The 20,451-nt window shown below is 39.0% G+C and overlaps 2 protein-coding genes and 1 pseudogene across 4 annotated transcripts in view; all 3 read right to left on the reverse strand.

Moving 5' to 3' along the window:
- Window positions 1-13,152, reverse strand: part of LOC110051443 (E3 ubiquitin-protein ligase HERC2-like) — a 50,470-nt gene extending 37,318 nt beyond the window's left edge. For all 3 annotated transcript variants that reach the window (XM_089274352.1, XM_089274350.1, XM_089274351.1), the window contains exons 1-7: window positions 12,872-13,152; window positions 10,028-10,836; window positions 7,600-7,882; window positions 2,975-3,145; window positions 2,388-2,588; window positions 1,222-1,376; window positions 397-542 (exon numbers count right to left, since the gene is read on the reverse strand). In XM_089274352.1, coding sequence (XP_089130478.1) covers window positions 397-542; window positions 1,222-1,376; window positions 2,388-2,588; window positions 2,975-3,145; window positions 7,600-7,882; window positions 10,028-10,836; window positions 12,872-12,952 — 1,846 coding nt within the window. In that variant the 5' untranslated portion in view covers window positions 12,953-13,152. The remainder of the gene's footprint in view (window positions 1-396; window positions 543-1,221; window positions 1,377-2,387; window positions 2,589-2,974; window positions 3,146-7,599; window positions 7,883-10,027; window positions 10,837-12,871) is intronic.
- Window positions 1-20,451, reverse strand: part of LOC110054725 (uncharacterized) — a 534,050-nt pseudogene that overhangs the window by 389,649 nt on the left and 123,950 nt on the right.
- LOC110051046 (sushi, von Willebrand factor type A, EGF and pentraxin domain-containing protein 1-like) overlaps window positions 15,773-20,451 on the reverse strand; it is a 35,468-nt gene continuing 30,789 nt past the window's right edge. The window contains exons 30-35 of the mRNA XM_089273117.1: window positions 19,960-20,136; window positions 19,302-19,475; window positions 18,493-18,666; window positions 17,496-17,828; window positions 16,692-16,883; window positions 15,773-16,065 (exon numbers count right to left, since the gene is read on the reverse strand). Of these exons, the coding sequence (XP_089129243.1) occupies window positions 15,905-16,065; window positions 16,692-16,883; window positions 17,496-17,828; window positions 18,493-18,666; window positions 19,302-19,475; window positions 19,960-20,136 (1,211 nt within the window). The 3' untranslated portion in view covers window positions 15,773-15,904. The remainder of the gene's footprint in view (window positions 16,066-16,691; window positions 16,884-17,495; window positions 17,829-18,492; window positions 18,667-19,301; window positions 19,476-19,959; window positions 20,137-20,451) is intronic.

The raw sequence follows: 20,451 nt of genomic DNA on the forward strand, positions 1-20,451 counted from the left end.
TGAGGCAAAAAGTTTAATAAGATCTCAAAATGTTCAGCCTCCTTCCATACATTCATTTATGCACTTGCAAACAATATACTAAAGAAAAGGATATGCATTCAGTGGTTCAGCTTGAGGTAGCTTAATTAAGCTATTGCCTTCCTTCTTTTCAAATTGGTTAAAAGTCTTCCTGAAAATATCCCACCTTTATCCAGATCAAATGAAATGAAAGAATCCAATTGCTCTTCAGGATGACTTTTGTCAACACCGAAGATATTGCCTAAAGGAATAAACTGAGCCTTCAGGGTAAAAATGCCAATGGCTTTGCCCATTTCTGAATGACACACTTAAATCGAGGTGAAGCTGCAAATGCCTTTTTTTATGTTAATGAAGTACCATACTAATCAGTATTTTTACCATGTCCTAGTCTGCCGTAGCTTCCCCTGCCCCAAGTGTAGAGTTCTCCCTCAGATGTTACTGCCGCACTGTGTGTGCTTCCACAAGCAATCTGAATAACTTGCTTGCCGGCAAGACCACTGATCAGGGTCGGCTCATCACAGAAACTATATGCACAGAAAATCAAACACAGTCTGTAATAATAAATGTATCCACAGTATTGCACATTGTCACTCATGAGGACAGCAGCCATGCAAATTCATTGAAAAAAAAGAAAGTGTTTACATAAGAAAAGAGTTCAACTCCCATAAGGCCTGTAAGATTGATTTGGTACACCTACTGTACATGGCAGCTGTTTCATTGTTTTGGCACACCAATGTTGCTGCTGTGACATCATGTGAAAATATTCTATATGTACATGACTGTACAGTCATGTGATGATGTCCTTACAGTGTATATTTGGTGAATGTTCTGAATGTTTTTGTTGAACAAAATGGTACAATGAAGATAAATGTGGGGCCTGAGAGCTATCGTCAGACTGGCTGGAAATCCTGGATTTGGCACAGCCATGTAAGAATTGCTCTACAGTGTACCTGGAAAAGTTTACTAATAATATGGCAAACTCTTCATACATGCTTTGCAGTATAAACCACTTGAAAATTTATTTCCTCTTCTAATTTCAAAATCAGTAATTCACAGTTCAAACTCACAGTTGTAACAACAACCAACAAGCTCACAATAATTATTATCAAAAGCAGCTGAAAGAGAAGTCCAATCAAATACAACTTCAGGGAAATAATTACAATTATTTTCAAAGATTTCTCCTTCAGCACAGCTCTATCTTACTTGTTATCTCCATGTCCCAATTTGCCACCATCCCCAGATCCCCAGGAGTAAACCTCACCCTCTCGGCTCAGAGCCATGTAGTGTTTACATTCTGGGTTTGTAGCAATCTTGACTATTTCACACTTTCCAGCAAGTGATTCAATCAACACTGGGCCCTGGAAAGATGAAATTAGTTATTAAGTCATAAAAATAAAACTATACATTCATGTAGGAAATTAGCGCTCCCCCGCTCGCCAATGCAAGTGTGAAAAGCGTTGGGTGAGTTCTAAATCATTGATCACTCTCCTGTTTTACTTTTGCAAAATTGTTTATGCTTGAATATTGAAAACACTCTATTTTTTTTTTTTCTATATTGGCAAGAATATCTCTAGACCAGTGCTTTTTTAACCTCATTTTAGCTTTTTTAGTTTTCAAGATGCCTAACTAATTTAGACAAAATGAACTAAGGTTTCCTTGCAGTGATAAGAGGATGAGGAAGAAGGATGTTTGCTTGCTGACGAATGAATCTGATGAAGATTCATCATAGGAACTGTTTTGAAAAGTAAAGCACCTCTGTTGTAGTTATCTTTAGGCTTAAGGTCTTTTAATATAATTTTCCATTGAAAACCTCAGTCTTCACCTGCCTCTATCTCGATTTTAGAGAAATATCTGAATTTGGAAATGTGAAAATATTTCCAAGCATTATCAAAAGTTGATGATACAAACAAGAATAATTTAACAGCAAAATTGGTCAGGCTGCGATCCTAAGGAGCTTCTGGTAAAATGGGTCAGAACAAGGTTTTAAAGCTCAACACAAAATGGCAAGCTGGGCTCCATGAGACAGAGAGAACATACGGTTGGTGAATCATTGCAGGTTACTTTTTTTGGAGACAGGGAGGCGTCTTTCTTGGCAAGTAAAAATTTCACCGGACAAGTGCATTTTGAAAGTAGCTCGCCCAAATAATAAGTGCTGTCAAAATTTAGTTTCCAACACTGCAATAGAACATGTTTCAATGGGTTTGGAATGTTTACCCAATACTTAAACATATACTGTACTGTAATAAATATTGATCAAGCAATGCAACTGCACAATGTAACAAAACACACTCTGATTGGTTAATTTTAATTACCAGCCCTTGCAGCTGTCTAATGGTTTTAGTGACATCAAAATATTATGAACATCTCACCTGTCCCTCTGATGTGTACTGACAAGTGTAAACCTTGCCAGTTTTTGTCAGTGCCAAGAAACACTTTTCTGCACAACAGATCTGAGCAATGCCAATTTCCACAAGGCTTCCCAAGGTTGTGGGACCCAAAGTATGGCCAGCATTCCCCCATGACAGCCAACCCCACCCTAACACTTCTTGAACAAGAGCTACACTCGGAGTCTAGAAGACAATAAAAGACTATTACAACAAACATGAACATGTATGTACTAATTGTAAGTACAAGACATGCAGATGTATGTATATGCAGAGAGTGTTAAATATTATTAAAATTGATGTTGATGTTCTTCAAATTAAAGCAGCTTGTACATATAAATTTAACTACATGTACAAGCATTGACTGTGGAGCTTCCCTTGTTTAACTGTACAATGTATAAAGAGGTCAAGATTTCAAAAAGTAACATCATGATGTACAATGTACCTGTTTGTACACGTATAACTTTCTGCTGGATGGATTCATGGGATGGAGGAGGAGAATATAGATGGGCATGGTTTATACAATGTACATGTAGATTAGATCAGTTAGCAGCATGTGTGCATGATTGTACCTTTTGATTTGAGGATACTGGCAGATAAGGAGCAGCAAGTCTGTCCAAGTGTGATACTAAAACAACAGCACAGTGCTGCAGTTCAACAAACTCTGATTCATCTTCTGGAAGAGTCAAGTATCGCAAGAATGATTCTGTGGGACTCACTTTTGGCATGCTGGATGACATAGCCTACAGATAGTAATCACAAACACTTTTTGTCAAATATATAATAAAAATAATAAAATTAACAGGTAAGTAATAAATGTGGAACATCACTGTACACTCTATCTTAAGTGCAACGAGCTACATGTACTATCAAATGTCAATTGCATCTGCATTATACACACATGTACATTTATCGACATGTAACATCTAGAGCAGGTGATTATTGAATTACAGGTAACAATAACTACATTAATCAAAACTATAACAAAATTCTCGAACATGATTGGCTATCAGTAGCCCGATTCGCTTGTAATTGGACAGTACGCGTCATTTTGCGCGCACTGTTGCGGTGCACTTTGTTGAGTAAACTGCTGTGTTTTTCACCATTCATAACGATGTTCAATCGTTCAGCGCTCAATCGGTGGTTTGTTCGTTTCTCAAATTTTGTCATAGTTTTGATTAATTGGTAACAGGACATCGTGTCGTCCAATTCAGTCTGTAATCATACTCATGATTAACAAATCGGACTCCCACTTCGCGGTCATCCAATTTTGTTGATCACTTGTATGATTACAGACCGAATTGGACTCCACTCAGTCCTATTACCATTATGTACAATGTAAATTTATGTATTTCTACATGTATGTACTAATGTTCTAAATATATTCAAAAGCACTTTTAAGGTCATTCCTCTGAAATAGAACCTGCACTGAGATTTTTGTGAAACTTTGCCTATATATTGTTTATGTTATAGGAACTTAAATTTTGAAATAAAAATGAGGGCTCCCCATGTTCGTTTAGGAGCAACAGCACCTTGTTTATACCCATATAAATCCTTATAATAGCACCATGATTGTAGTCATGATTGCTTTTTGTTCTACTCTGAGAATTGGTCCATATTTATTTTACACAGAGAAATTTGTTACTCAATTCAAAACAACAGGAAAAAATGATAGGCCACCATACTCGTTTGCGAGAAAATGACGATTTACCTCTTTGGCGAGGTCCAGCTGTAAAGAAAAAGCCACCATTTTCTAATGCGTGTGCGCTAATCACGTGTGAAATTATGCGCAGTACGAATGCGCAATGCAATACTGGGGAATAACCTTAATTACATCAATTACTAACTTACTTCATATAAATAAAGCAATCTGCACTGAAAAATTAAGATGCATATCTACTCAAAAAATTGCAGATGTTTTATTTCGAATGTTTAATTTTTGGCATTAAGATATCAGACAAATTTCAGACAACAATTTCAGACACTTTGCTGAAACATACATGTAACTAGGGTAAATTTACCCCTACAAAACACAAATTAGACTGATATACAACGTTGAGGATCATCCATGTAAGAAGACATGGAAAAACTGACACCACCTCTCCTCCCTTAAACAAATTTGTGGGAAAAATAAATGCACAAGGTTCATTTTTGTCCGCAATATTGTTTTGCTTGTTGGTGCTTTATGCTTAGAGCTTCATCTCGTCCCTTCTGTTGCCAGTAACATCGATATCATTGAAAATGGTAGTGCTACTGCAGCCTCAATGTTTTATGAAGACATTGACCATTACTTATGTCAAGCAGTGTCTCAACTAGAGTTCACTTCATAAAACCTGGCATAAAGGAAAATAAAAGCTTTGGACCTACTTTTAAGTTTTACACTGCACTGTAAATATTGCGGAGGCTTAAAATTTTGGACAGTTTTATTTCGACACACTTTTTGTCCAAAATTAAATTGTTCGGAACTTTTTGAAAGATAAGTAATGTATAGAAATGTACAGTACCAGTCAAATGTAAGTTGACAGTCACTCAAAACTCGAACGACTTGATTCGATCCTCGATCCTCGAAACTCGAAATCTTCAAGTATTGACTCTCATTCAAGCCGTTCGAATTTTGAGTTGAGTCGTTTGAGTTTCAAGTCGAGTCATTCAAGTTTCAAGTCAAGGAGACAAAGAATTTATTGCTCGATTAATTTTTCCAAACGCATGTACATGTCAATCTTGCTGGTTAACTTTTGGAGACAGAGAAATTTTTGAGTCGCGACTCTAGAGGCAATAAGTGACTCTACATATGTAAATCGGTTGGCTTATTTAAATCGATTGTTTTGTCCCTCGGTTGAACTTCTTTAGATTTGAAGTTAATTATCATTAAATTCAGAGTAACCACAGAGTAACAGTTCTGAACATGACACAGAGTTTCATTTAAATCAGCTGTACGAAGGTCTCGATAGAAATCAGAAACGTTAACTCTCGAAGTGCACACGAGACTCAAAATCACCAGCTTCTTCTGTTTGTTTTGACGCTTGGTATGGACACATTTCTTTCAGTTCAGAGCTATCTTTAATCCTTTTATTCTATAAATAATGAAAACTAAGAATTTGACTTGATGTTTACTTTTATGCATTAGAGGATAGCATCTTCGAAAACTGTGTGGAGTTTTGTTGTAAACACAATAGGGATTGGGGTTCATGGGATTACATGTATTGGACAGTGTTGATCATGACTTTTATTAGAAGCTGTTTTTATCAGTGCCTGAAGAGTGCAGCCAGGAACTAGTTTCCGGAAGCTTTTTCCTGCCGCTCGACAACTATTGGCAAGACTGTGTAAGTGCCCAATATACATGTTCTTCATACACTTTTCTGCATCCACTCTCTGGTTCAAAAATCTTTCTACCCCATTAATTAGCTCTTCCTTTGTTCTCGGTTTTGCAATGTTTTGAAGGAAATGCTTTAGCTCCTGCCAAAGCATTTTGATGGGGTTAAGATCTGGTGACTCCGGAGGGGTTTTCCACCAGTTGATCCCATTGTCTTCCATGAAGTTCCTGGCAAGATGGTTGGTATGCTTCGGGTCATTGTCTTGTTGGAATTGATGACCATCGGGGAATGTTCTACAGATAAATGGTAGCAGCCCATTGCTGAGGATCTCGGAGACATAAAACTGCACGTACATGATACCTTCGAACACCATCAATTCTGTAGGCCCCCTCTTCGATATGCCTGCCCAAACGTGGACTTTCACTGGGTCTTTGGGTTTCAACTTTGGCTGTTCCCACTTGAGATGGAAACTCAGCTTGGTGTGGTTCTCTAGCAGAACTGAACATTTGTCCGTATATATTACGTTATCGAACTGTTCGTTCTCTTGAAGACACTTCTCGCTAAACTCCAACTGTTTGACTCTGTTGGGCTCGCGAATAAGCTGGCAGTATTTGGTGCCTGTTTGCACCCAACCAAGCTTCTGTCAAAGACGCCTGACTTTTTCCTGTGACAACTGTAATCTGAAATGTAGAAGGATTCTTCTGGCTAGCTTAGACGAAGTTAATTCGTCATTTCTTTCAATTTCCGTGTCGATGAAGTACATCAGTTCAGTCGTAACACCTTGGGATGGATGTCCGGATTTGGGTGCATTCTCGAGTGACTGCCTCTCTTAGTATCGCCTCAAGAATCTGATGATGCAGTTTGATTGAGTCGCACACAAACACAATCAGCGGAAATCACGAAAAAGCATGGCCTTCAGGAGTTGTTTTGAACAATATGCAAATTTGCACAATCACTGCCAGCTGTCAATGTAAACAAGGGCCAAAAAGCTATTTGCTAACACAGGCGATGTTCACGTTACATGCACGATATCTTGATAAGTATTTTTTTAAACACAATATTTGGCTAGAAAATCATTTGTTAATTCGTATGATCGCAGTAACACTTAGAAATTTGCATACGGCAAGCAAGTTGAAATTTGAGATCACTGGAATCGGAAAGAGCTAGAAATATCTTTTCGCACTTGCAGGCTGTGTTCTCTAAATTTGGTTGATTCGTACGCATGTTGTTTTTTCTATGCAACAAATGCTTTGCGACTGAGATTTGAGACTTCAACTCCAGACTAACGATTTGGATGTTAATATGAAATACATGTACTCTTGCACGAATAAAGGAAGCCACATGAAGCACAGTATTGTTTATTTCTATTGTTGCGAATTTGAGACATAAATCGTTTTCTCAAAAAATTCTTCGAGCGTCTGGAAACTCGAAACTCAATACTTGAAACTCAAAACTCGAAACTCGAGCTTTGAACTCGATTCTTGATTCTCGAAAGCATCGAGTATTGAGGATCGAGTTGTGAGTCAAGATTGTCAACTTACATTTGAACGGTACTGTAGGTGTTGAAAGGTGCAAAATAATAATAATAATAATAATAATAATAATAATAATAATACTTTAAAAACAATTATTAAATGTCACAGTGTTACCGATTCTTTAATTGGTATATTAAATACGTCAATCAATGAATTAGAAATACTATGGCATTTCATTAGAGATTTTAAAAAGATGGCTCTTAAAATAGTTTTTCATAGTTTGTTTTTTCCTTACAGTGTAAGACAGGGCTTGATGGCCACAGGAAGTGCGATCCAAAAACATTACTGTCACAAGCTTGCACACAAATTATTAGACAGTGTGAACTGCTATGCTGATGGTATATTTACCTCTTCAGCCAACTTGTTTGGTTCCAAACTCTTATGCGATGCACCAGTTATTTCCTCAAACCGTCTTAACAAGTGAATAAGAGGAGCTGATGTGAAACAAGAATCAGTATCATTATCCTGGCCACTATCCCATAACTCTAGCAACAGTAGAATGACTTCCAGCATGTGCTGAAGGGTGCCACGCTGCACACCCAGCTCCAGCAAGATTCCCAATGCTACATGTTGGTCAGAAACAGGAACAGAATCAAGCGGCTTACAGTAAACTCTGTCTTCATTTCCTTTTCTAGTGGGACAAAATTTGGAAAAAAAAATCGTAATGATTAACGTTACAGAGTAGCACTCTGATTGCAAATACAAAAAAACAATACACACATGTAACATTAAAGTGCACCTAACCCCCAAAATTTTTTCTAGACTTTATTTGAAGCATTTGGGCGAAGAAATTTTTGAATTTGGTTGAATTCTCGATTTTCTATGCCCTTTCAAAGTCGCGCTTGAAGTGTTTCACGACCGCGTTTTAGGGAGTCTGGGGCGGCGGTACCTGATGACGTCTACCCAGGAACAAAACACAATAGCGCCTCAGTCAACTCTCTGTATTTGCTCAAGAAAATGGAACACAAAACTGATTGTTCCGATGAATTTTGGCACTAAAACGTCCAAGTTGTGTCCCAGAATCATTTCTTTTTCATCACTGGAGTCAGAGTTAAGTTTCGATTCGGAAGACTCCGAAATAAACTTCGATTGAGCACGTTCGACAACTGTGAACTCACTGCTTAGAGCTTTGAGAGCAATTTACAATATTTCAAGCAACGAAGGGGAAGACTTCTTTGCGGACGAGCTGCTTGTATATTAGGAATGGAAAGCTAGATACGAAGTGGAGGAGCAGGCAAACGAAAAGTAGGAGAGAAAACTCGAGGACTGCTTTGGATGGTAATTTTGTCAACTAAACATAAGATTCCCACGCGTGTTAATAGCCCGTTTATGTTTGTCCTTAGTGAGAATGTATTTTGTCAAGGTGTGATTGTTCTGTTAAATCCAGTTTGTGTTTTACTTTCAGTTGAATGCTTCATGTTTATAACAGCGACGTACGTGTTGCAGTTTTGGAGACTTGATGACCTCCAAAACATTGGCTTCGATCGATTGAAAATCGTATTGTTTGGACCTGTATTTTTGAAGCTGCGGGAAGCAAGGCGGAAGGAAACATTTCATACAATTACCGATTTCACATTGTCACACGTTTTAAGTCGTAACTCCAAATAACCAATGTAAATTGTTCTTAAATTTTGCAGTGAAATTCGTCGGATAAGCGAAAAGGATGTGTTCCCTAAGCGTTCCGCAGATAATGTTATGCGGTCATATTTTTGATGCTATTGCACAGAATCTTTGTTGCACTGCTGATTTCCAAACCTTCGAAAAACTCTGTGAGTCTAAAAATTTTGTTATCATGTAATTCTAAAGGAATAATCTTCGACTTTTATCTAAATCGAAAGAGAAATAAGTGTTGGTTAGCGGCGTACAGTTGCGATCTATTTACATATCAGTATAACGCTTCTTTATAATGATCAGATCACACAACTTTGCCAGTTATGTTATAAATACTGCAGGATTGGAAGATATAGGTTGTCGGTAGTATTTGTACAAATTGCTGGTTAGCTCTAAGCAGAAAATTTATGAAAATAGCGTTCGAAAGTCTCCGGAACAAATTCTACTGAGAGTTCTTCAATGGTTCTCACAGATTCAGTTCGCTTGTTTCGGTTCGACAAAATCAACCATAGTTTACGTCTTTATTGCACCATTAGCCGATCATTGCCAGTAAATTGTACAGCATATCTTTCTTTAAATCTGGAATATTGCTGCAACAGCCGATAGCACCTCTGGAAGGCGTTTCAGTGCACTTTTCGAATGTGTATTGCACCACCCCGAAGGAAATGAGAGGACGTGAGATATCCAACCTTCCTGGGTAGATGTCACAAGAGCTGCTGGCCCCATTCTCCTCAAACTCGGTCGTGAAACAAAATGGTGGTGTTTTGGGGCTATTTTTGAGATTTCGCCGGGGCACAGAAAATCGAGGATTTAACGGAATCCAAACATTTTTTCGCAGAACTATTTCAAATAACAACTAGATTCATTTTAACGAAAAAAAATTGGGGGGGGGGGGGGGGTTAGGTGCACTTTAAGTCCAATGGAAGGCTGTACATGTACCTCTCCCAGCATACTGCTTTTGCTTTAATCACATTACTGCATACAGTAATGTGTCTAGGTATTTTGAAGAGCTTCTGAAGAATTGTTTCTATTTTACAATGTAATTTCCCCAGCCTGTTCTATCACATGCATACACATTTGAGAAAAACTCCACAACAGCGTCAAAGTAAGAAAATGGAGAGGAAGAGAAAAAAAATAGTACAGTCACATTGTATCTTCAACTTACCCCGCCACAACAGATCGCAAAAACTTTGTCGCACGTTCAACCACCTCTAGCCAAACAGGTGATACTGTGCCCTCATCAAATAATGTTGCTTCTGGAAGATACTGCAAAGCTTCTAATGCTTCGTCAAGAAGTTCACGACACAGGTCTGCGTCTTCTCCTGATCGCCATGCACGACGTAAAAAAGCAAAAGCAAATGAAAGTGCTGCCCTGGCACCGATTCGAGCTAACCCCAGTGAAGCCTGCTCTGTTTCAGCACTGCCATGTTTTTTCCTCTTTTTGATAGCGCCTTGCTTCTCCTTCTTTGCACCTTTAACATTGACACTGTTAACTTTAATAGCTTCTCGTTCCCTTGAGAGAGCAACAAAATACCGTCCCAACACAGCTAAGCGCTGCTGAAGTCTCATAGCAGAGAGTGTCGTGCCTGCTGCTTGGCTAGCAAGCTCTCTTTGTTCAAAAATAAGACCCTGTAGCACCTCTCTTAACTGTTCAGTGCTAGGCTGGTCACCCCAAGTCCAAGAGTCCATCAACGGACCTGCTGCTGGAGGGGCTCTTTCATCATCTTCTTTCTGCTCCCTGTCTTCTTGGTCCAATTTTTGACAGGGATCACAGTTACAGCTATCAGGCCCACAATGCCCATCACAGCAGGTACATTTCAGAATGCGGCGACCACAATAAAACTTGCCTGTTTCTCCCTTTTGGGCAGGAACACCATCACAGTTTATCTTAACATGGGAGGGTTTGATAGGAATTTCTCCATCTTTCACTAGTTCATTCCATAGTCTTTTTAACCCATCTGGCAAAAATGCAGTCTAGCAGGGAGAGAAAAAAAAATATCCAGTTAACCTTAGTTCATTTATCTGTATTTCTCTGAGGGCAATGAGTTGTTGTTGTTGTTGTTGTTGCTTTTTTTACTTTTCAATTAATATTAAATTTTGTTTCTACAATTCTACAAATTTCTACTATGATGCATGTACAACACTGATCAAATATAAGTTAACAGTCCCTCTAAACTTGACCAACTCAACTTGATCCTCGATCCTCAACACCTGAAAACTGCAAATATACTGACTATCCAGTCAGGTCTTGAGTTTCAGCTTGAGTCGTTTGAGTCCCAAGTTGAGTTGTTTGAGTCTCAATTCGAGTAAACAAAGAAACAACAAACTTATCTACATGCACTTATCTACATACCTGTACATGTACTCTTCACCGCTATAACTGTTTCTATTGTTATTGCAAATGTTGTGTACTTGAGGATTAAACTGTTTCCTCAAAAATTAGAGGAAGAGGAATGAGTATAGAGTTTCATTTCAAGACTTAAAACTTACACTGTACAAAATACACTGATTTGACTGATACCAACGGTAACTTGCAAAATGGTCACAAGTGCAGAATTATATGTACAGTGTTGCAATAATTCAAAAAGAATATTGGCACAGCAAATTATACTAGTGCATCAAATTGGGATGCTGGGGGGAAGAGGGGCACAAAAACCTTTTCTAAAAGATTGAGCACTAAATGTGTAACTTAGCTGTTACAACTGAATTAATGAAACTGGAAACAATGCCTCCTGATAACTACTTCAGGAAAGTAACTGGTTGATATAGTTTTTTGTTAGTAGCAATCTTGTAACACCTTTATTACAACTAAAGAGTTATTCCACTTTATGTTTGAGTAACAAGAGCAATAATTATTCACTAAAAATCTACTTGTATCACGGTAACATTTTGAATACTATTTGAAACATCTCACTCTAATTCATTTCTGTAAGTGACCCTGTGGTTAAGCAAGCATTCTCAACAAAGTCAACATCAAACCTTGAAAAATGCTTACAGTGCTGCGTGTGGTTTCATGAACACCACACAATTTTTTGACACTTTTCTGACATATTATTGACAAGTTTTTTTGTTTTTTTTTAATTAACTAACAGAAAATCTCTGTATTAGTTTAAATTGTATAACATCAAATTCAATTTTCTCTCACAGGGTCAGCTTGAGGGCTCAAGTCTTGATAAGTTCTTCTTAACTGTATTCAAAATGCTACCATGCTGAGAGGGTTTTTTCAGTAACTGTATTATTTTTGCCTTATTGCCCTCTTAATTGTCTTTGATCTGGAGGATGCAAAGTATTACATGTAATACAATTAAATAGCATAATTAGACGTAAGACTGCAATCACTTTTCTGAAATGAATATTAGGGTGGAAGGATGGGACGGGGGTTACATGTACATGTAGATACACATTGGGCAATTACTGACAACGATACTGAACTACATGCTGTTCATAACAATGCTTTTTCACAGACAGAGCAATACAAGTAATTTGGCAGGGTTACAATGTGCCCATCGCTTACAATGTGCTGTATTCGACAAGGTATATATTTGCGCATTATAACACGAACGATAAGTAAATTCAGCACCTGTGCAAGAAGGTGAAATGGTGTATAGTGTAAACGTTCAATTTCATAAATAAACGAGTCGCGAACGTACATCCAAGATCTTAAAATGCACAAGCGTTTTACTGCAAACGACTCGGAAGAGTTACACTACACATGCATGCAAAGAGAAACTGCCAGAGTATAAGTTTAAATCTCATTTCATTTTTATTACTTAACTACAAGAATTAAACTTCAAAAACTGAAACAGAACCCTCAATGTAAGATAATTTCAGACAACGCACAGCGAATAAAATAAGTGCTTTCAGGCACCGGGGCAACATACGGTTCACTAACAGATGTTGGGAAAATATTACGTTGACAAGCTGCCAGGCTCGACAAGAAAGATGCCACGTCCCACTGGCAGCAACTCGCCTTACTTTAAATAAGTTCCCACATCTGATTCAACCTAACCTGTACATCGGTCTTCAGCCATTTCGAGTCAAGCCTCGGTTGAGGTCTCAGCGAGGACACCGGGTTTGTAAGATTCAGCATCCGGTCCACGTTTGAAATCTTACTTATTTCACTTCCAGGAACAAAGATATCGGAACAAATACTTCAGCATATCTTGGTCGATTGTTCAGTTCGTTTCATTTAAGGACATCAACTACGAAAAAACACAAGCACTCGCCGCCAATAGCACGCAAAATGAGCGTGTGTTGTCACTGTGTGCCTGTGCCCTAAAAATATACAGTGACATGTGAAATATGGTAATGACCGCTGAACAGAAAATCATTTCGCTCTCTCTCGCTAGCAATCGTCCAGCCGCGCGCGATGTCGCGCGACGTTCGATCAACAGCCCTTTCCCCGATTAGTTTTAATCTTTACAATATAATCTAAGAACGATGCGAGGTAATATCGAGCTGAAACTACAAAATATCCCACTGCCTCACATACGTGCTAGGTTATATTGTAATGCACCTCACGCCCACCCACATGTGCCCAACCTGTGGGAGAGGGTTCCTTGTCCGGATTGGCCGCACCAGTCTCCTCCGCACACATCATACCCAGTCATCCAACAAGTGATGTCGACATGTTCCTCTTCGACTCCGAAGAATGAACACGATTGGTTTAAACGCGTCACGTGTCTGAATATTCCCCAGCTAAAATTGGGGAATTCCGAGTGATATTCCCTCAATTTTCCAAACCACGCTTGTTGCGAAAAACATTCGAAAGATAATAAACACAATAACCTCCATTTGGCGCGAAAACAGGCTCAGATGTTTGTCCTTGGACATAATCTGTTCCTCAAAGCTCACAATTTTCCTCGAGCCTCGCTCTCGGAAAACTGTTCGCTCCTCGGAACGGAACGCGCGCTCGTGGAATAATTGTTAACCATTCGCGTGACTTTTAATCAGAGTGATTTGGAAAATGTCCTGAGCATTAAAGTACGCGCATCAAACCCGGTCATGATCAAAGAAGTATGTTGCGAAATAGACAATTAACCTCTGTTCTAAAGGGAATACTCGGCTCATAAAGAGCCACTAAGGGCTAGGATCGCTTTCCGCCACTCTCGAAGGACAGCTGGTAATCGAACCTACCCGGACTGGTGTGCTGGATTGCAACAGATCATTTATTAGCTATTTATTCTTCATCGGAGATTTGCGAGTGTGAGGATGGAGCGGGGCTTGGAAGTTTCAACAGATAATTTTCATAGGAGAAAATTATCCATCGATTGAAGTCTTGAAAGGGCGTACATTCTGGAAATATATCAAGTGATCTAGCTTTAATTAAAAGATCATAACCCTTGTAGAATTACAATAGTGAAGGACAACGAAATCGATCGTCATGTAAACGAACGGGAAAAAAAACTGACGGCAACTTTAGGCAAGTGGTGTTAAATTCTTATTTTTTTAAATTTTCATTATAGGAAATCTTGGCTAAAAAGCAGTTTGAGCTCCAATGTATACCTAATGCAGTTCTCAGATCTTGAGATTTTTAGTTGATATTTCTACAAGCTTAAGTGATAAGGTTCAAATACGGAGTGTTTGGTTTTCAGTTAAAATCACCTGGGCATCGCCATGTTCACTTTATGGTAACTGTGACGTCACTGCGCCGTCAGAGATCTCAATATGGAGTCTAAAGAAGTAGATTTCTAGTTAGAACTGGACATATTCATCCAGAATGTGAATTATAAACGATTAAAAACACTTTTACATCTCTAGATTCCAGCAATGCTGTAGTTTAACAACGTCCAACCGCGAAATGACGTCATAGCTTCCCATCAAGCTTTGCAAAAGTAAACATTGCGGCGCACGGGAAATTTGAAATCCTAAAATGGCTGAAAAGGAAGGCCCAGCGCTCAAAACAGGCAAAGAATTATGGACTTCATATCGCTGAAACAATTTAACACAACTGACCAGCTTGTGATTTGGAACAAAACTGTTTTTTTAGCCGTGTAAGATTCCCTTTTATGGTTATTTAACTTGTTTAATTTTCTCCAATTGTTTCCACAGTTGGTATATTGTTCTAATATGAAAGTCTGTTATCTCTGAACTCTGGGAGAAGGGCTAGCGCCATTTTTTAACAAAACCTGTTTGAGGTTATCTAGACACGAATTGTTGACATTGCGCACCAAAGAGAATATGTTCTTTTTTTTGGTCTTTGTTCTTAAATTTGCATAGCTTGTCCGTAAATTTAATTTTGTCTGTTTGGTGCGTTTCAATATCTCGGACTGCTTGGGTCACCTCTAACTAAAAGATTCGTTTGAAAACTTGCAAACGGATTACCTAAAAACGTTTACGAAAAGTTTCTTTTTTTTTACTCTCACGATCAAGAGGGTGTCACTGGGGTTAACCGTTTGCCGTAAAACGGGCCTAAAACTTAGCCGCAAGGCCTAAAAATTGGAAAATTTTGACCTTTAGTCGTAAAAAAATATTAACCGTAAAAACAGCTAGCCACGAAAGTGAAAATCTCAAGATCTCTTGTCAAGACTTTTTTGTGTCTTGCCTTTTTGTGGTTTGTAAGCTATATTAGTCTACAATTTTTTAATATCACCTTTTTCCGCCCTGTAATGGTTCTAAGACCTTAATTATGTTTTACAGCAATCGAACTAAATTTTAAACTTTTTTAAACGATTAAAGTTTATTTTTAACTATTTAAAATAATGTGTTTTTTTTTTATTTCTGAGATTTCAGCTGTTAACCGTACAAAGAAATACAAAAAAAAGCCATAATATTAAGCGCGTTAGACGTAAAAGCTAACACCCCATTGAGACCCTTGATCAAAGATGGGAGGAACACGGAGGAAGTTTGCAAATCTATATATAGTAAAATGAGCTACTTATATGTAAAAGATAGACAATGAAAATCGCAGTCAGTTTTTCACTAGTTTATTCATATTCACGACATAACAATGAAGTTCAGTATCTTAGTGTAACATCACTCATCTCCTAATATTCCTTCAGATTAAGAAACAATTAAATCCTTTTACTTTTGGAGAGCAATTTTATTTTCCAACGTTCACTTGAAATTTCTTGGTGGTGGCTTTGAACCCGGAGTAGGTTCTTACATAGTTGGATGTAAATATGAGATACATCTGTCCACCGGGCACATCAATTGGTGGTATAGCGAATCTCTCACCGTCAAAATCGAAGACAAGATCGCTCTCTGTTGAAACATAAAGAAACAAACACAGATAAATAAACAAACAAAATAACAAACGAGCTAGACTCGATTTCCACAGCGTGGGCTCCTTTCGCAAACAACGGTTGGTAACCGAACGAAAGGACTAACCAAAAAACGAAAAACTGAACAAATAGAAATTTCGAAACTTCAAAACAGATCCTATATGGACCTTTAAATTGCTTCCAAAGAAAGTCCTATGCCAAACACTTATTGTGCACTAGTTTTTCTCTTTTACGACTTCGTAACTAGCTATAGAGACCTAAAGCTGTAGATAGGTTAGTAACCGTCCCCTCAGTCGAAATCGAGGTAAGTCCATACTGTAGCAGAAGACAACTCATCACTACATCTGTTTCTAATTTACCTGAAATGTGTGTACTGGGTAACACGCTTCATTACTATAAGACGGCAAACCACGGTTACGAGAAACGTTACCGTTGCCAAACAAAGTGGTACAATGACTATAAATCAGGGTAGATTTCTTTGCCGTCATCTTTAAAACACTCCATCCCAGCTAGTTCCCATATTCTCGTATTTTACACCTCCCTTTTCTCTCACCATATCACCCTTATTTCCACCCTCCGTGATACCGGGGTCGGTATTTTACTTACGGGTAAAGGAGCTTAGTGACGAGAATCCCCTCAGGAGATCATAGCCCGGGTCGGTGTGGAATGCGTCGAACTCAAGCTGGAAGGCTTTGCCAATGTTGAGGGACCACACGCACGTGATACTGTTGGGATAGTTACTGGGATAGTTGGGTGACATCACGGTTTGTTCCAGATCAGTAAGGATACCACCGCAGGCTGCGCAATGGTAAAAAAAGAGAAAAAATTTAATCAATTAGACGTAAAACACGAGGTAAAAACACATTCGCGTACATGTATACAACATTCAGTGGGGTAGGTGTCTTTAGTTTTGCCTTCCTTGTTTAATTCTGAGCTACAAAACATGAATTAATTTAAGAAATGTTGGCTTGATTTTTTTTAAAAAAAGAAAAAAAAAGAAAAAAAAAAAAAAACAGAAAGACATGCGAGTCGTGTCGAGTCGTGGACGTCTAGGAATATTCACGGGATGTTTCAAAGAACTAATTGCAGCCAGTTTGCTGTTTTGTCTTCAGCCTGGTTGGTCATTCGATCACGCACCTGACTAAGGGACCAGAACCAGTCACCAAATGTCGTAGATGAGACACAGGTGGACACAACAACATTTTTTGCTTCTTCCCTTACCGCCAGTTACACTTATTAATGAAATTCTGATTACTCTGACACTCTCTTTCATTGTCGCGGTGAGACTGCACGCGCGGACGTTTCAGAAATTTTCCTGTTTTTCTTTTTTCTCGTGACAAAAATATAAGAGAAACTTTGCTCTAAAGATGATAGTTTCAATCAGAAGATGTGCATTATATAGTTACTTACTGACTTGAGTGTACGATGCAGAAAATCCTTCCGAACTCTCACTACCGTCAGAGATAAACCGAATATCAATCGCATTATTTTCAGATGTGAAGGCAATCGCCTTGGTGTGAACTCCAGATAATTTGGTTATGAGCTGTTGGGAGACGCCATCATAGATCTCCACAATGTCCTTGTCCTTCTGTGTCTTGAAGGAGTTGAATGTGACCATGACCTTCTTTCCAGACGGCACACTAATCTTCCAGCGGCAGTAAGCATTATCGGGATAGCTGTTTGGGTTGTTTGGAGAGCTGAAGCTGCCAGAGGGACCAACAAGACTGGCTCCGCAAGATGACACTAGTAAGTAACGTTAAACGAATCTGTTAAGATCGGTGAGGATGAACCTCCCACACAAGAGAAATGTCCTTACTACGGATCGGACGTGCGACCTGTCTTAGTTTGGACGCTCTTGTTGCACTGTCTTATTTGTGTATTATGTCGAATGATTGGTTCTTACTTATGATCTATACATATTGGAGTGATACGCTCATCTGAGGGCTTAATTGGGTGGCACGTTTTTGCTCTTACCACATTTTGACGTCATCTGCGATCTATTACTGAACAGACACACGTTAAGGAATGCTAATTTCCTGAGTTTAGTAAACGGCAATTGTTTTTATATTCTGAGTTTGATATTGCTGTCTTCATGGAGGAGAGAGTTCTAGAGGAAGAGGCTTTATATAATACTGCCCTTTATATCACTCATGTGAAACAATATCCAAGTGCACGATAGATTCAGGACAATAAACTTAAGAAAGCATTTTCAGACTTACCATTGACGCGCCAAGCATTACGTTTTATTTGTCGAAGCTTTAACACTCGCTGAGTTATGGAGGGGTAGTAGTGATGGTAATGGAGAAATCTGCCTCTCACAGTCACAAATTGCAAACAAACAAACAAACAAACAAACAAACAAACAAACAAAACCACTCCGTATAAAAAACTCACGAATTCAACTTACCAACGCAAGTGGCTATAGACCCCGACCATTTTCCGTCCAGTTGGCACGTTCGTTCCCTCGAACCAGACAGCTGGTAGCCTGGGTTACAGTCGTAGACGATAGTCTTTCCATAAGTGAAATCTGATCCTAGTCTCTCCCCATTTGCAGGGGTGCCGGGATCGCCGCAGTCGACAACTAAAGGGAAACGAGAAGGCGTAATGATGGCAGTTAAGCAGAAGAATCATAACCCAACGAACCGAGCATACTTCAAGCTAGCTCCATCTAAAAGCGGTTTTCATTTGAATAGAAGGATTTTCACTAGAGCGTCGTTCGAAACTAATTCTCATTTGCTTTGGTTTTGCATGACTGTGCTAAAGATTGTCTTTTCACCCAACCAGAAGTAAAACGAGACCAACCATGATTTGTTCGTACACGTTTTCCAGCGATTTGCCTGAGCTACACGAATTTGCTTCCAGCCTTGATTGGTTCACTGGATTATGCGAGCTCTTCGTAACTGGCCATAGAGATTACTTTGGTTTTGGTTTCACCCAAGGGAATTGATAGTCTCTTGGTTTTACCATAATCAATTGCAAAGCGCCCTAATGCCAAGACCAAAGCAATCACCACATGCAGGCATTCGCGACAGCGAAATAGACCATTGACAACACAACGGAAATACATAAAACAAGCGCTAGAGACTTGCGTGAAAACACAGACACTACTAAGAATTTTCAAAAGGCATTGCGTTCAGGAGGTGCCTAGTTAGCCAATCAAAACCCGTCTTTGTCTTTATCTGCCGCTTGGCCATGATGAAAGCGTAATCAACTTACGTTGGCAAGTTGGTTGTGTTCCGTCCCAGTTATTGTCTGTTTGACACGTTCTGGTGCTGGAGCCAATAAGATTGTACCCCTCATTGCACTGGAAGGAAACAACATCGTGGTACTTGTAGCTCTCACCGACCTTGATTCCATTTGCAGGTGTACCCGGATTGCCACAGGAATTCTCTGTTGATCAGGCAGGAAAATGAGTTTGGAATAATAAATCATTGTTGGTAAATAATTTGATAGGAAATTAAATAGCTGTGGATAGGCGGCGACTTCAAAGAACGAAATGGATACACAGAGCTCTGACACTGGCAATAACTAAGAATGGCCGGTATGGCCAATATCGTTAGTTTGTGTGCGCAAACGCAGCGTGCAAATAGGGAATGTATTACGAATTTCTTAACAAAGCGAAGGTCGACACAGCATGTCGAATTGGTTTAAGACAAGAAAGGTTTTTGTGGACCAAGCCAAACTTGGGCTAATCATCAGAAATTATCTGTGGTTCTAGGAGCTGCGTCAGGAATCATGTTAGAGGTTGTTATGGAAAAGCAGACGCCATTCCCAAAGTAGATTGCCTGCATGAGCTTAGTTGATATTGAAGTGACGTATGCAAAAGTGCTTCTTGACGGGTCATCTAAGCTAACATATCATCCCCAGTACTCACCAAGACAAGCAGGTTGAGTTCCACTCCATGTGCCATCGGCCTGACATGTTCTCTCTTGTGATCCCGACAGCTTGAAGTTTGCGGCATTGCACGAGTATGTTACTTTGGCATCATACGAGTAGTCTGAACCAGATATTTGTCCATTTGCTATTGCCGGAGGAGCACCGCAATTGACCACTAAGAAAATGAGTAAATTATAACTTGTCACGTATGTTGCATGGAGAAATCTCCTGTTATGCCGCTGCTCTCTTGTCCTTTCGAATACCTTTGGGTAAGGAGTTGTACATATACGTGTCTACACTCGGAAAAATAAAGTAAATCTCTTCAAATTACTAAGTGTTACAAGCTTTGTGGAAAGTGGTGTCAGGCTACAGTTTTGAAATAAAAGTAAAATTCTACTTTGGGTAGCTCTTTAGAAGACGAATCAATAAAACAGAATTGGGAGCTATTGGAAAGGGGGTTGTACGTACACAATCACAAAATACATTTTTA

The sequence above is a fragment of the Orbicella faveolata genome, unplaced genomic scaffold, assembly GCF_042242905.1.
Source record: "Orbicella faveolata isolate gen_17 unplaced genomic scaffold, um_ofav_v1 contig_35, whole genome shotgun sequence".
Classification (NCBI taxonomy): Eukaryota; Metazoa; Cnidaria; class Anthozoa; order Scleractinia; family Merulinidae; genus Orbicella; species Orbicella faveolata.